This window comes from Eupeodes corollae, chromosome 1 (genome assembly GCF_945859685.1).
Source record: "Eupeodes corollae chromosome 1, idEupCoro1.1, whole genome shotgun sequence".
In the NCBI taxonomy this organism is placed as follows: domain Eukaryota; kingdom Metazoa; phylum Arthropoda; class Insecta; order Diptera; family Syrphidae; genus Eupeodes; species Eupeodes corollae.
Window position 1 is genome coordinate 144677840 of NC_079147.1, and position 17326 is coordinate 144695165.

The 17326-nt window shown below is 35.6% G+C and overlaps 1 protein-coding gene across 1 annotated transcript; it reads right to left on the minus strand.

Annotated features, from left to right (window-relative positions):
- Positions 1–7426: 7426 nt before the first annotated feature.
- Positions 7427–13233, minus strand: LOC129941878 (serine/threonine-protein kinase pelle). Its single transcript, XM_056050644.1, has 4 exons — positions 13023–13233; positions 12842–12951; positions 8119–8769; positions 7427–8056 (listed from the first exon to the last, which is right to left on the minus strand). Exons 1-4 carry the CDS (start codon positions 13200–13202, stop codon positions 7555–7557), a joined length of 1443 nt encoding a protein of 480 aa, XP_055906619.1. The 5' UTR covers positions 13203–13233; the 3' UTR covers positions 7427–7554.
- Positions 13234–17326: the final 4093 nt, after the last annotated feature.

Here is a 17326-nt window from a genome sequence, read left to right on the forward strand (position 1 = left end):
TTGTATTGTATTTTTATTCTACTAACCCTATTAATATGAAAACGCATACTCCACAATTTTAACTACATACATTTACTGTCAAAAAGACAGCAGAAGTCACATTAATAATATGTGTAAAATTACGGAACAAAAATATTCATTTGATAATAATTAAGTTTTTTAATAGATTAATACAATTAAATTTATGCATTCAAAAAAAAAAGCAAAATATTTGCCAAAGCTGCAGCTTTTGATTTTAATAATTTGTCAGCATTCAGATTGGATTATATTTACAATTGGTCCCATTCAACCAATCAAATTTTAAGTAGCTTTGTGAATGCAAAATTGCAGAAATTTTATTCGAGTATCGATATCAATTTTTAAGATTTTCATTATTAGACTTTAGTGCTGTCAACAAATTAAATACTAACGCAATTTAAGCTCAAACAAACTTTATAGTATTTTAGTTGGCTTAAATTTTTGTTTAATTTTAAAAATTAAAGTATTAATTTTCAATTTCATAAACAGCTTTTACACATTTAACAGGATTTTAAACTGAAAAATGGGATATTTTGGTTTCACCAAACGTTTTTAAAGTAATCAAACTTTTAAACACCTTGTAAAACTAAATGTAAATTTTTGGCTCATTAAATTTTAAAAGTGTCATTAGAAAATGAATATGACAGATTAACAGTTGATGTTTTGTTTTGCAAAATTTGTATTCTCAATATTTGGAGATAAAGAATGAATATGTAGCTAAAAAACAAATTAATTACTACTTATAATATCGTTTTCATGATTTTGATTTTTAATTAGAATATTTGATTGGTCATCTTTGAAGAAGAACAACATATAGTTATTCGCCGTTCAAGAGTATCCAGCTTTCACAAGAATCCATTTCAGAGTATCCCGCTTTCACAAGAATCAATTTTCAGACTATGGTGATATTGACGTCAAAATAAGGTTCCGACTTCCAAAGCATCTGTGGATCTGTTGTTGAGCAATCGATTACACGCATTAACTTCTGTAACCTTATGGATCGGAAGCAGAAATTCATAGGAACAGAAAAGAACAAATTTAAATGCCTGATAAAATTTAAAAAGCTTTTAGAAAAAAGTTTTTTAGTGTTTGTTTATGAAATTGGACATAAATCAATTGCTTTATCCGTATGAATGTATGTATGTACTGGTGCTGTTTTCTCGTCCGAAAAACTCCGAAAAATATAGAAAAACAATATGGCTGTTTCTTGGTTCCGGAAGTTGTGCCAACATAAAATAAAAAATGGCGTATTCAGATTGGTAAAGAATGGGAGCAGCCAGGCAAAGACCTTTAATTGGTTTTGTGCATTATTTTCTTTCTTACAAGTGCGTTTGATACCTTGTTCAGACGCGATGGATGTGCTCGGTAAAAAGTACATACGAGTATGTATATTCAAAACTCATCAGTTGTGATATTTTGACACAACGTTTGTTCAGCTTATTTCATTAACGTTTGCTTATTTAACCCTAGCAAGATAACCTACGTCGAACTGACGTATAAATCATGTGTTTCACTTATGGTCTATGAAATATGGTTATCTTTGTAGGATTAATTCCTTGTGGGCTTTTCTTCCACACTAGTCACTAGGGCCCTACCCGCGATCAATTATTATAAGCAGAATTATTGACGCCTATGTCTGTCATTAGAGTAATACTTGTCTTGAAAAGTTCTTTCTCAAATGTGCGTTTCAACATTGATGGCCCTACGAATCAATTTTACTTGGATGTACTCGTAGACTCGATCAAATTGAATTTGTTGTTGACTCCGTATCGACTGTAACTCCTTAAATCCTACTCTATAAAGTATTTTGGGGTCTTCAAAAAGAAGAAAAGGATAAGAAAGTTCAAATTTTACTCTTCATTTTGGTTTCCAATGTTGCTAAACATGTCATTGTAATCTTTTTTATAGTTAATTGTATAAGTCAATAAAAATATATTTTTGAATGCCTTTGTTTTAGTTGTTTATTTATACGGAAAATTTGAGTCAACAAATATAGTGCCATTGCACGCGAACACCTACAAATATTTAGTCCACAATCTTAGTTCTTATTTCATTCAAATTTAATTTAAAAATGGGAACTCTTTGAAATTGCCACTTTAAATTTTTACTATTTTGTTTTAAACTCTTCTAACAAATGTGCATTTGTATGAACTTATAAATATAAAAACCGGGCTTCTGTTATACAAAACGCTCCTCAGGCAACCAACAATTTCATCTCGACCTGTAAAAAATATTACTTATTCCTTTTCTAATTTGACAAGGAACCCCTTTATAAACAAAGCTTTCAGTTGAATGATGCGTAACGCATGATTACCTCCAGAACTGCTTCAAAAAACACTAAATTTACTGCTATGCGCAATGTATTTATTGGCGAAACAATTTTTCGGTGTGGTACGAATGGCGTTTATGCTGTGCTCCTGTGATTTGCACAATTTCTTCCTTGAGCATTTTTAAAAATCATGATACAGATATGAACATTAATTAGGATGGCCACTCCAATACGCTAATTTTTTTGTCCTTAAAATACTTTTGAGTAGATTTCGATGTGTGCTAAGGGTCATTGTCTTGCTGCAGAACACATTTAAGAGGCAGGTTCTTGTCCGCATAAGGAAGCATCGCCTTCATGATATTCACCTTCATATTTTTGTCCATTTTACCCTCAATCAATTTTATTAGTCCAACTCCATATCAAGAAAATTAACGCCACCATTCTCGACCGTTTTCTAGATATATTTGGGATTCAGTTCTTTCAAATTAAGCCTTCTAACGGTTTGTCTGCCATCACTTCCGAACAAATTAATCTTTGTTTCGTCCATCCACAAAAGATTCCTCCACTTTTTGCCTCCTTCTGGCCCACTCCAATCAAAATGATCGTGGGTGAATTTAAACCGCATTGTTATATTTTGTTTTCCTTAGAAAGGGCACCATTCTTGCGATCCTTTAGAGCAAGTTAATTTTAACAAGTCTTCTACGAGCAGTTCTGGAAGTTATTGGAAGCTGTAGTTTGTTTTTTATTTCCGTTGAAGACTTTTAACGATCTTTTTTGAGACGCAAATTATTTTTCAGTCTTCTCTTGGGGTTGTTTTGCTTGGTTCACATTCAACTTTAGTGATCTGCTCATTATTCTGGCTATTTCCCTCACTTCGTAGACCTATGACAGCTTTGTCCTCTAGGGAACAATGCCAACCGCAACCCATATTTTCCTTAGAATTAATTGTAATATTATTAAAATAATTTGAATTTACTTCCAAAAGTTTTATAAAAATAAAAAAAAATATTAAAAACTAATATTTTTGATGGTAGTTAAATATTAAGATCTGTGTTCCAATGTATTTTCATTTTAAAGTCCACCAAAAACACAGTCTTACCTAAGGAACGGTTCATTTCCAAACAATCAACAAGCAAACAAAAAACATAAAACCCATTTTATTTTGCATAAAAAAGTCGTAACTTTTTTTTGATAACCGTTAAAACTACTTCTAATGCATGTTGTCGTTTTAATTTTGGTTTTACTCTTAGCAACTGTCTCTGTGTCTATTTTAATGTCCATGTCTGTATTTGATTTGTTCAGATGAAGACTATAAGCGATGCTGTACCTACATAGTAGGTTGATAATTAGTTTCAGCGATTCTGCTGAACGATCAAATGCGACCATGTCGCCTTGATTATAGTTCCTGGTTATTCAATACCTCTAGACAAAAATTCAGAATGATCTTAAATGTAAATTGGGAACAAAAGAGGGTTCAACGCAAACCCCTGATGTACCACTGACTATGTTTAAAACCATTCAGACATTTCCTTTTCATTCCATACTGCCGCTTAAGTATCTCTACAAAGGTTTTGTGAAACTCCAACAAACTTTTTTGAAATTCCTTAACCAAACAACCTGAACATTAATGCCTGTCTATCCAACGAATCAAACGCTGCCATAAAATCAAAAAAAAATTCTTTTCATTTTGTAGAAATTTTTCTACGATGATTCCTTAATTAAATGGTCGTCGATCCAAGAGTTAAGTACTTACTTAAAGCAGCGCTACAGTCCTGTGTAAATTACGGCCTCTTCCAACAAACTTCTCCATCTAGCTCGGTCCCTAGCTAGATGTCTTCAGTTTCACGCTCCAAGTTGTGTGAGGTCACTTTCCACTTGTGTGCGACACCTGATCCGCGGTCTTCCCCTGCTGCGCTGTCCTGTGGGTGTGGATTGGAAGGCTTTCCGGGCCGGAGCATTGGTTTCGATGCGCTCTACTTGACCAGCCATCTTAGTCGTTGAACTTTTACACTTCTGGCTAAGTCTACGTCGCTGTACAGTCCGTACAGCTCGTCGTTCCATCTTCTCCTCCACTCACCTTCGATGCATGCGGGACCGTAGATCACACGAAGAACTTTTCTTTCGAACCGACCCAAGGTGCTTTCATCGGTTTTTGTCACAGTCCATGCTTCAGCACCGAATAGCAGGTCCTTCTTTTTCACTCTTTTTTGACTTTTCCACTCAATTGCTTTTTTAGCCCAAAGAAACAGCGTTTACCAAAAGTTATTCTTCGTTTGATCTCAGCACTGGTGTTGTTTTCTGCGTTTACAGAGGAGCCTAGGTAGACGAAGTCCTTGACTAGGTACCTCAAAGTTACGTCTGTCGATGGTGACGTTTTGACCAAGACGTCGGTGTTGTATGTCCTTTCTTGACGACAACATGTACTTTATTTTGCCCTCATTAACCGTTAAACCCATTTTTGCCGCCTCTGCCTCAATACTCACAAAACCTCCATTGACATCACGTTGAGTTCTTCCGATTATTTCAATGTCATGAGCATATGCTAGTAATTGAACATACTTTTGAAAGATAGTTCCTCTAGTATTGCGTGTGAGCTCTGCACCATTCTTTCAAGTACGATATTAAAATAATCGCATGATAGCGCATCAACTTATCTAAAACCTTTTTTGGCATCGAAAAGTTCTGTTAAGTTGTTTTCAATCTTTATGGAGCAGCGTGAATTCTCCATGGTCATCCTCCACAAACGGACGAGTTTGGCAGGGATGCCAAAAATAGACATGGCTCTATACAGCTCGTCCCTGTAGATGCTGTCATTTGCGGCCTTGAAATCGATGAAAAGATGGTGGGTGTCGATGTGGTGTTCTTGGGTTTTTTTCAGGATCTGCCGTAATGTGAATATTTGATCGACTGTGGACTTTCCTGGTCTAAAGCCACACTGATGAGGACCTATCAGCTTGTTGACGATGTGCTTTAGACGTTCACATATTACGGCAGAGAAGATTTTGTAGGCGATGTTAAGTAGACTGATTCCTTATAGTTGGTGTAGTTTAAAGTTTCTCCTTTTTTTAGGATCGGGCAAACAATACTGAGGTTCCATTTGGGCATGCTTTCTTCCGATCATATTTTACAAATTAGTTGGTGCATGCTCCTAACCAACTTATCTCAACTGCTAAAGAGCTCAGCATTCAAGCCATCCCCTCCAGTGGCTTTATTAGACTTCAGCTTAGATATGGCAATCTCTACTTCGTCTAAGTTGGAAGGACGGGATTGTTGGCTTTCGTCGTCTATGTTGAATGGATCATCCTGTCTGACAGCGGAATTCGGTTCGTCATCGCGTTATACAGTCTGCAGAAGTGGTCCTTCCATATCCTCAACATTGACTGCGGTTCCACTATGATGTTTCCACTTTCGTCTTTGCAGCCTTCGTTTCTAGGTTTATGTACCTGTGAATTTCGTTCCACCTGTTCATAAAACTTTCGAACTTCATTTCTCCTTTTAAACCTCTCTACATCTTCGACCGAACGCTTCTCATGCCCTCTCTTTTTCCTTCTGAGATGTCGCTGTTCCTCTCCCCTCTTCTCGTGATTTTATGGAGCGCCGCTTTGCGTGCCGACATTCCTCATCAAACCAGGGGTTCTTTGTTGGTGGCTGCTGGAAACCCACCACATCGGACATCCATGATAATGGGAGCGTGCCTGGCGTAGATCGCAATATGGTAAATCTGGTTGACGGTAGATTGATCTGGGAATTCTAAGTTCCTTTGTGGATGTTGAGGTGTTGAAAATGCGTCGAAATCCGTTGTCGAAAGTGTTGGCGTGCAGGCTGTTTCTCCCGATTATTCCACCAAAGATGTCTTCCCTTCTTAGCTTGGCATTCAAATCGCCCAGGACAATTTTAATATCGTAGCTAAGATACTGCTCATATGTTTTTCTAAGAGCTCAAAAAACATATCTTTGGTGTTGTCATCCTTCTCTTCTGTGGGGGCGTGCGCGCATATTAGACTAATGTTGCCGAATTTAACCTTGATGCGGATGGTCATGAGGCGCTCGTTGATGCACCTATAGCTCAAGACTTCTTGGGTTGTTGATTTTCGCGGTAACTGTCAACATAGTAAATGCGGCAGTTTTTCATCGTCTTTTTGCCCGGCCCATCCCATTGTATTTCCTGGATGGCGGTGATGTCTGGTGTATAGCAGTCTAGGGCCTCCACTAATTCTTCGGCCGCACGTGGTCTGTTAAGGGACCTAACATTCTACGTGCATATCCGAAGTCCTTTATTCGTTTGCGTAGGTTGTCAACAGTAAATCCGTCCGTATCCGGCTTGTTGGTGCTTCGCAACTATCATGTTTTTACGTGGCCAGGAAGTCACCCCGATGGCACAACCCCCAACCTGAAGGGCCAGATCCTTACTATAACTCAAAGGACGGAGAACCGGATAAAACCGCTCCTTACAGACCTGGGCTCCGAATAAATCGTAGAAGCCCTATACGTTGTTCACTAATTAGTTCAACCTTACTGGAACTGTAGACGCCACCGTTGATTTCATCTCGGGAATTCCTCTGCTGCCATCTGGATAAGAAGAGGTGCCTTAGTTAAAACACCACTCCCCCCCCCACCACTCTCGTTTGATGCAACCAACAACTGTTCACCACGGGGAGGTGAGAGGAGTTGATAGAAAGAGGTGGGTTTTGAGAAAAACCTGTGGACGCTTGTGTCCTCTTGAATGCACATGTATACCATTTGAACATCCAAGAGTTAAGTCGTAGTTGGAAAATTTCAGCAGATATTTTATATGAAGAATTCATAAAACATATCTCTGTATACTTTTCCAGGTTCCCAGTACATCCTTTATTGAATATTGTGAAAATTAAAGATTCCTCAAACTGATGCACTTTCGTTATCTAAAAGCTGGTTAAACAAGATACTAACATTGTTAACCAACACCATGGCTCAGTATTCGAAAAACTCCACAGGGATTCCATCACATCAACTATATGTCTATAAACTAAACTTCCAAGTAAAACTTAACGTTCATACATAATACATTAATTAATTTAAAAAAAATCTTGTTAAATTATCAGAGCTTAAAACTCAAAGTTGTATATAAAACTCTTGTGAAAATGAAAACAAATTATGTTACTTATATAATATGAAAATAATATATTGATTTAAATTAACATAATGTGATTAAAATAGAGCCTTAAGGTTATGCTCCGTGTCAGTAAATAATCTATTTTAATGTAAATTCATTTGATTGCACAGTTTTGATTACAGATTCTCTAAATTTCGAAGGACCATTACCATTTCCGGTCTATTTTCCGAATTTGTCGATATACACGATATTCCAATAATTATCACTTTCTTACATATTTCTACTACATCTGCATTGATTTTCAGTTTCTTTTCGATTATATCTTGGATTTGAGTACCGTTATTTAAGGCAGATGTTACATGTGAATATAAGAAACGTTGCGCACGAGTTGAATCGTATGCTCGCAAACCGGTGAACATTTCCAATAATACAACTCCATAACTAAATGTATCAACTTTGGTACTTAATGATTTGTGATCAAAAAAGTCCTTTGGTATATACGGCTTTGTTCCATAAACCCGAGACACTTCCATTGATTCGGTTTGGGAACGCACCTCACGAGCTAAACCAAAATCGCCAATTCGTGGTTGATTACAGGGATCGAGCAATATGTTCGCGGGTTTGATGTCACCGTGAATCAAAGGTTTCTCACGGAACGTATGAAGATATTGAAGACCTCTGTAATAAACAAATAAATGTAAAATTCTTATAATCATAAAATAGGCATACAAAATATTAACCTAGCTGTTCCTCGGGCAATATTCAACATCTGTGTCCACGTTAATGGTTCGCAAGTTTTCGCCTTCAAACGATCTTCTAATGATCCCCCCGACATTAGTTGATACACAAGACATGGGTGATCTCCGTTTATGCTATATCCGTAAAGGGGTAAAATATTATCATGACGACATGAATTGAGGTGCTTCAATTCGTTAAGACTTTGTTGTATTTGAATTTTGTCTCCATTATCAGCACTGTTGTAGATAATTTTTTTAATTGCTACCGTTGTCTGTTTCCAGCATCCTCTGAACACCGTTCCGAATCCACCTTTTCCGAGAACGTAATCCGGATTCCAACCGTCTGTTGCTTGAATTAATTCATTGTAGTCTATTTGTGGAATTGTGCTGGCATATTCTTTGACATTTCGTATTTTCCAGTCTTCAGATTGAGGTTTACTGTCTGACGTCGTAGATGTGTAGTCATCATCTGAACGGGAGGATTCATTGTTTGAATTGCTAACACCTGTTGATGTGTTCTTGCAGTTAAGAATTTTTACAGATTTTGACTTCTGCATTAAATTACTCAAATCTGGTTGATCGATTGTAATGAGTTTGTGGTATTTTGGATCAACGGATGATTTAATAACATCCATAGCGTTGTACAGACGCATTCTGGTAATTGAAAGGGATAAAAAAGTAGTAATTAAAATTCTTAACTCCCAATATTACACTAAATGATGTACCCTTAATAACTAAGATATATAATTCTAGTGAAAAATTTTGGTTTACTAATATCATAAGTATTTTAATGCAGAGTAGAGACGATGGTTACAAAAGTTCGAAACGATACAGATTAAATGAGTTATGGCTCACTTATCGTTCAATTTGAAATATAATTATAAAGAAAATACGATTGTGAACTCTCACACCAAAAACCAAAGGAAAACTGGCATTGGAAAGGTTATGTTTTTCACTTCTTAAGCTTTTTGACACAGTCAATAACGTTAACTTGCTTTTGCTACAAGGCTATTCGTTTCTATCTGAGTAACAGAAAACAGAAGGTCCAATTTGGTGATAGTTTATCAAATTTCGTGCCTAATGCTTCTGGTGTTCCTCAGGGTTAAATACTTGGCGGTCTACTTTTTTCCATTAATTTGTATGCGTATAACATTTAAATGTACATGGGCTAGCCTTTCGGGTTAATTATTAAGAAAATTTTAAATTGGTCCATTTTAAATGGTCTTATTGTTAAACCAAAAAATTCAAAAAAATCTCGCAGCTACTTTTAATCCCCAGAAGTTCTGTTTGTACGAAATGCAAGGCCTTATTTACTCTGTCGGAATACAAGCTCTCTTGTGAATCACTTCTTCATAAAATTACTTATTTTTCAGGGATACCTGAAAGGAATGGAAACTTGGGAATTGTGGACGACGTTACAATTCAGAATAATAGTTTGGCCAATGATTGTTGATAAACGCTCAAAGGAACTCATTTCTATTGGTGGATTGTACATTACCTCCATTGTAGGAGTATTTTCAGGACAATGCCTAATAGGTAGGAATGCTTTTCGACTTGGAGATCCTGCAAACGATTTTTGCAGAGTCTGCATGAAAGAAGAAGAGTAGGACAAAACAGTGCGCAAGTTCAGACGATATAAGGGACTTAGGGGCCAGTTACGACGGTGTTTCCCTTGATTAGAAATGCAAACTATGTACTAATCGGTCGGAAATTACACAAAGAATTTTTTTTGAAAAAAAGTTTAATTGCGCATTTATTTACAGTGAGTGTAAATATACTTTTGGTGTTTTTCTCGTAGTTAAACTTAATTATTTGGTTATTTTATAAATTACTATATTATTCCCTAAATGGTGCAATCACTTAACTGCATTAGATATGCGATGAACAACGCAAAAAGGACACATGTAAGCACTTCATTAGTATTCGCTTTTTTATTTTATTTCCTGAGTTTGACATTTGCCCCGATTAACAGTTTGTCTATCAAGAGTACCGTTAAAATAAAGTGTACACTAGACGTTTGCATACATTTTTTAAAACAATCAAGTGTTAGATGTAGGACAAAGGAAAAAATGCAAGCCTTGAAAAAAGAAACCTCATTATTTTTCACCATAATAAAGGTGAAACATACAAAATAATTGCTGATATTTTAGACATGAAGCCAAACACTGTCGGTGATATTGTTCGGAGGTATAAAAGAGAAGGAAGGATCGAACCAAAGAAGCAGATGGGTCAAATAGAAAAGTTTACAACGAAAGAAGAAGGGCTTATAGTAAGAAAAATTAAAGCAAATCCTCGTTTAAGTGCACCAAAAATTGTGCAAGAAATGTTAATGGAATGCAAAAACAAAGTATCTGCATCAATGTTACGCCGACCCATAACGACAATAGGCGTGTTGCCCGAATAAAGCCATTTATCAATATTCGCAACAGGCAAATTGGGATCAAATTTGCGAGGTAACACAAAAATAAGGATGTAACTTGGTGGGACGATGTAATATTTGCTGACGAGAGTAAGTAAAACTTCTTTGGATCGGATGGAAGAGTTATGGTTTGGCGCATACCAAATGAAGAGCTTAATAGAAGGAACACAAAGCAAACAGTAGAGCATGAGGGCAGGCACATCATGGTTTGGGGGTGCATTTCGGCAAGAGGCATGGGAAATTTAGTATTCATCGACATTATATTGAAAAATGAATACTATTTAAGGATCCTAAAAGAAAATTTAAAGCAAAGTGCTGAGAAAATGGGCATTTTAAGGATATTCAAATTTTACCATTACAACGACCCGAAGCAAAAGGCGCATGTTGTAAGGGAATGGCTTCTATATAACTCTCCAAAAGTTATATTCCACAATTTCCAGACCTTAACCCAATCGAGAATTTGTGGGATGAATTATTAAATTCAAAATATTTGAAAGAAAAACTGGGTTTTAACTTTTTTAAAGTTTAAAGTAAAAAGTAGTGTTTTTATGAAAGAAGCAAAAAAGCCGAATATTAATGGCATTCACTGTATATATGGATCTTTATTTTGTTTTGACTAAACTTAAAGTCCTACTTATTTTCTATAATTACTTTTATTCACAACAAAGTAATTATAGAAAATTGCAATGCTTGTTTTCAATGATGAAAACCAATTACTGGAAAGTTAGCCAAGGAAAATCTCCCTAACTATTAATTCAAGGCCACTTATGTCAAAATGGCAGGTAACCATCATTTTTCCATTAACTGAAAGCTGAACTCTAATTCTCTATGACTTATTTATTTTCTGTACACTTCTATTTGATTTTTTATTTGAAGGATTCTTTGTCAAATTGGAAAAGGAATAAGTAATATTTCCTTAAATTTCGAAATACAAGCCGAGAGGAAATTGTAGATTGGCTAATGAGTGTTGTGTTGAGACTTGTGTTTTTGCTACCTTTCGCTTACTTACTTTTTTTGAGTGACTAGCCGGCTGAGTCAAAATTTACGCTCAAAGAATGCAGTTGACTGATACCAAGTCTATTGTAATCGTTTTTATTTTCTTAACATTCCTATGCTTACTCAAAATATTTTAATTTAAATGAAAGTACTAGAACGAAATATAGTTTTAAATTTTTAATGTTAAAATCGCACAATATGTATTCGGTTAGAAAAAAAGAGAAGAAAATAAACCAAAACAATTATATAATAATTAGTTAGAACACCGTTATTGTCTTTGACAGCATTTAACCTGTTTGGCAAAGATCTAAATAAGTTTTCCGCACTAAAATTTAAATTTACATTGAAAATCTTAAGGTACATGTGCTGGTTCATTATCACATTGATGAAATGAAAATTTTTCTACTTTTGAAGCTGCTATACAACCCCCGTCGATCTTACATTTTTTTCTTTAAGCCATAGGTCTTACGCCAAACATGCTATCTGGGCCAAAAAGGTCAAATACGCTCTCATCGATTAATATACATATCCACCGAAGGTTTAAATCTTTGCAAAGGTTTTCTTTATTGAATTCAACTCGTTGATTTTAATTACGAGCGGCTTTTTCCTGGCTATACGTCCATTGCTGATGTTTTTTTTCTTAGGTTACCAAAATGCTATGCAAAAAGTCTTTTTTCTTCAGATATTTATATATCCTTCCTTATGGTAATTTAGCAATATATTTTCCTTACTTTCTCTTAAGAAATACACGGCTGACTGTTTAAACTGTAAAATTGGTAAATCTGGTTTAAAATATAATTGTTCCATATTAATAATTTCTACGTTTCCATAAAAACGAATGTTTTGCACAAGTTTTATGTTGATACACTGTACATACGTAAAGGATATGTAACAGTTATCAATATTTTATTAGGCTGCAAAACTTGTTGAGATCTTTGTACCATATCAACAGCATCCTCATTACACAAACAACTTCTTTAACTAAATTGACTAATAAACTAGTTAAGACTAAATTTGAAACCTGTTATTAATAAAATTAAAATTGTCTACTTGAAATCATTCCACATAAAAACTACATATGCACTTTCATTTAATGCCTAACGGTTTACGTAAAACCATGTACATACAAACTTTTATGCATTTCCGAATAATCTTAACTCCTAAGACCATTGGGAACAAACATAGGTATGCCCATATGCATTTAACTCTAATTAATCAAACAATTAAATAACCAACTGAATTCCAAGAAAACTGTCGAGATAAACTTTGTATTTTTATGAAATGCAACTCAATTTAAATTGATTAACTTACCTATAGAGCAGTACGAACAATTCAGTAACTGTGTGATTATATTCACCCCACATATTCAACAATTCATTTGTAGGTGAACAACCCTTGCATTGGACAGCTCTTTTAATAACCTAATAAGATATTATCATAAGTTAATAAGAGTCTAATTAACATACATACATTAATATGTAAATAGCTTTACCTGCAAGTCTTTACTGGAATAGTGCATATGGTCTATGGCCAATGTTGACCAAACATCTAATTCATCTAGAATAGCACAAAGATCGTTACGATCCACTTGTGGCAGGTCGTAGATATACACTTCATCATTTGTATTTCTCGAAGAAGACCGCATCGCATTCGGAGAAATTGATGAGCTCATAGCGAGGTGCTCTGTTTCCTATGACGAAACGAAACTTTGTGGTCAAATACAATAAATGTAATCAATGAAAAATATTTAACTTATAACTATGATGAAACAAAGAAAATAAAAACACTTAGATCAAAATAAACCACAAGACAACAATTAAATTATTATGTTTTTCCCTTAAAGTCGATAGCGTGTATGAACTACGATGATCAACATCAACAAGTAGCAACCACTTCAAACCCCGAAACTTAGACCCCAACTGTCATGATTGTTTGTGACGTTTGTAACCAGAGCTCGGATTACTCAAATGCTATTCGTTAGTATTGAAGAAAACCTTTTAAAACATAATTTTTCTGGATCTAGAAAATAAAATTTAAGTTGCAGATTGTAAGTAAAGTTTAAGCGTGGTGAATAAAAACAATTTATATTTAAGAACTTTGGTTGATCTTAGTCAAATGGAATGGAAATTGAAGGATAACAGATCCAATAATTTAAAGAGAGTTTTTTTAAGACCTTCGATTTTCAAGAAGATATACAACGCATATAATAAAATAAAAAAAAGTTTGAAAATTACACGTCTAAGGTGTTCCCAAGTTAAAACGAGATAAGTCAATATTTTATAAGTTAAGCCATTCAAATAAATTAATTTTAAGGGTACCAGTTATAACTGTCATTAATTTTCATCATTGAGCATTTGTATAGAATATTGAAAAGCAAGTAATTTTTTTTTTATTTTTGGTATCAAAATAATTTTAACTTGCGACATATAGGAACTGTATGACAAGTATTGCATTAGTTAAAAATTCAAACTCGAGATTTAACCCTAGAAAGGTAATCATATTTTTTAGTGCGTGAAAGATAATCATACGTCTTAGAGACGTATGGCACTTATTAAGCGCGTTTAAAGATGACAATTGATTTTTCATCATTATTTTGTATTTTAATTCATTTTATTTGGGTTATTTTAAGTAAAATGAATCAATAATTAAGTACAAAAGAAGTAAAATTTGAGCAAAATTTATAAAAAATCTGAACCACCTTTGAAAACAGAACGAACAAAATTCTTTATTTTTTAAAGAAACCTTTGAGTTGACTTTGAGTCTTAAGATTTGGTAAATTAGTTCATTGAGGGGTAAGCTAACTATAAAAAATAGTTTTTTGTAATTTTTGAGAAAAAAAGTTTTTTCCCCAAATGCTTTTGTTCAGTGCACAAAAGTTTCATAAAAGATAATCATACGTCTCCCAGACGTATAACATAGTCATTACTGGCCCTAATGCATCTTCAGCGTGAATTTTAAGATGCACCATGCAAGCTCTGACCTAGCCCTGAGCAAATATACAAAACTAATGTAATACGGCTTATAATTGAAAAGATATAACAATTTTTCCCCGTGCCATACGTCCCGCAGACGTAGATTATCTTTCTAGGGCTAAATCAAACATGACATTACGATGGTAGAGAAGTCGAAAAAGTGTTTGTCTGTCTGTCCTGACCCCTACGCTCAAATCATTTGGCCGATTCATTGTTCAATGTTGAAAATTAAGGTTTTAAGCAGATTCGCGTTTAGCGTTATTGCATCAATCTTTTGCTAGAAATAAATCTGTAACATGTTCAAAAACTAAAAACTAAAAGTTTACTGATGGATTTTAATGGAGCTATAACCGGTCCCTTAATTATAACCTCCAATGTTTTCTTTAAACAGCTGCGTTCAATCTTGTATTGGATAGCTAAATTAAAATAGGTTCCAGTTTTAGCTATCATTGAAATCGATGCAGAAAAACTTTTTAACGATATTTTAAAAATTAAAGGAGGTCTGGAAATATCAAGGGTAGCCTGGAAATAACAAGGGAGGTCTGGAAATTTCAAGGGTGGTCTGGAAATATCAAGGCAGGTCTGAAGATTTCAAGGGACGTCTGGAAATATCAACGAAGGTCTGGAGATTTCATGGGGGGTCTGGAAATATCAAGGGAGGTCTGGAAATATCAAGGGAGGTCTGAAGATTTCAAGGGAGGTCTGGAGATTTCAAGGAAGGTCTGGAGATTGCGAGGGAGGTCTGGAAATATCAAGGGAGGTCTAGAAAAATCAAGAGAGGTCTGGAGATTTAAAGGGAGGTCTAGAAAAGCAAGGGAGGTCTGGAAATATAAAGGGAGGTCTGAAGATTTCTAGGAAGGTCTGGAGATTGCAAGGGAGGTCTAGAAAAATCAAGGGAGGTCTGGGAATTAAAGGTCTAGAAAAATCAAGGGAGTTCTGAAAATATCTAGGGAGGTCTAGAAAAATCAAGGGAGATCTGGAGATTTAAAGGGAGGTCTGGAAATATCAACGAAGGTCTGGAGATTTCATGGGGGGTCTGGAAATATCAAGAGAGGTCTGGAAATATCAAGGGAGGTCTGGAGATTGCAAGGGAGGTCTGAAGATTTCAAGGGAGGTCTAGAAAAATCAAGGGAGGTTTAGAAAAATCAAGGTAGGTCTGGGGATTAAAAGGGAGGTCTAGAAAATCAAGGGAGGTCTGGAAATATCAAGGGAGGTCTGAAGATTTCAAGGGAGGTCTGGAGATTTCAAGGAAGGTCTAGAAAAATCAAGGGAGGTCTGGAAATATCAAGGGAGGTCTGAAGATTTCAAGGAAGGTCTGGAGATTGCGAGGGAGGTCTGGAAATATCAAGGGAGGTCTAGAAAAATCAAGAGAGGTCTGGAGATTTAAAGGGAGGTCTAAAAAAATCAAGGGAGGTCTGGGAATATCAAGGGAGGTCTGAAGATTTCAAGGGAGGTCTTGAGATTTAAAGGGAGGTCTAGAAAAGCAAGGGAGGTCTAGAAAATCAAGGGAGGTCTGGAAATATCAAGGGAAGTCTGAAGATTTCAAGGGAGGTCTGGAGATTTAAAGGGAGGTCTAGAAAAGCAAGGGAGGTCTAGAAAATCAAGGGAGGTCTGAAAATATCTAGGGAGGTCTAGAAAAATCAAGGGAGGTCTGGAGATTTAAAGGGAGGTCTAGAAAATCAAGGGAGCTTTGGAGATTGCAAGGGAGGTCTGAAGGTTTCAAGGGGGATCTGGAAATATCAAGGGAGGTCTTGAGAATTCAAGGGAGGTCTAGAAAAATCAATGGAGGTCTGAAAATATCTAGGTAGGTCTGTAGGTATCAAGGGTGGTCTGGAAATATCAAGGGAGGTCTGGTAATATCAAGGGAGTTCTAGAAAAATCAAGGTAGGTTTGGAGATTTCAAGGAAGGTCTTGAATTATTAAGGGAGGTTTAGAAAAATTAAAGGAGGTCTGGAATAATTTGTCTTGTATTGTTTAAGCGAAATACACCCCCTTGCCATTATCCATAAATTACACTTGCATCGAGGAAACTGAGCATTTCGATATTCTCGGTATGTGTATCACCAACCACCTTTTGGGAAACGATCACATACGCGATGTAACCAAAAATGCTGCAAGATGTTTGGGTTTTCTAAGGCGATGCAAGAAATTTTTCTCCCACTCTGATCTGGCTGTTATTTACAAGACTTATATACGTCCAAAGCTTAATTATAACTCCCATAACGGGACTGGTGCTCCTGCAACTTACCTAAGCCTCTTGGATAGTATTGAAGGTAGAGCATTTAAATTGATTGGTGATATAACCATCATAAGATCATTTACGTCACTTGAACATCGTCGAAATGTTTCTTGTGTCACCCTCTTTTACCGTTATTTTAATGATTTATGCTCTAGAGAAATAGCCAGCTGCATTCCTCCCCTTAAACAGTTCATCCACAATACTCGCGCTTCTGGGAATGCTAATCAATATACCCTCTAGCCCAACTTCGGTCGTACTGTCAAGTACAGAGATTTTTTCTTTGGCCGTACTGTGCGAATGTGGAATGCCTTGCCACACTTTGTCTTTCCTAGCCATTGCAATATTCAGGAATTCAAAACCAATGTGCACCGACATCTCCTTTCAACCCCTCTTTCCCTTCCTAGTGCTCATACACACCCTTTGAGTGTGCGCTTATTATAAAAAAAGCACAAATAAGGCTAAATGATGATTCTAGCGTCTACTGTGTCGCCACAAAACATTTCAACGTGAACAACGTTCAAAATAAATTTAAAATTAAAGTATTAAAATGTGTGTACTTAGATGTACTAGAAAGTACTTTTTTGA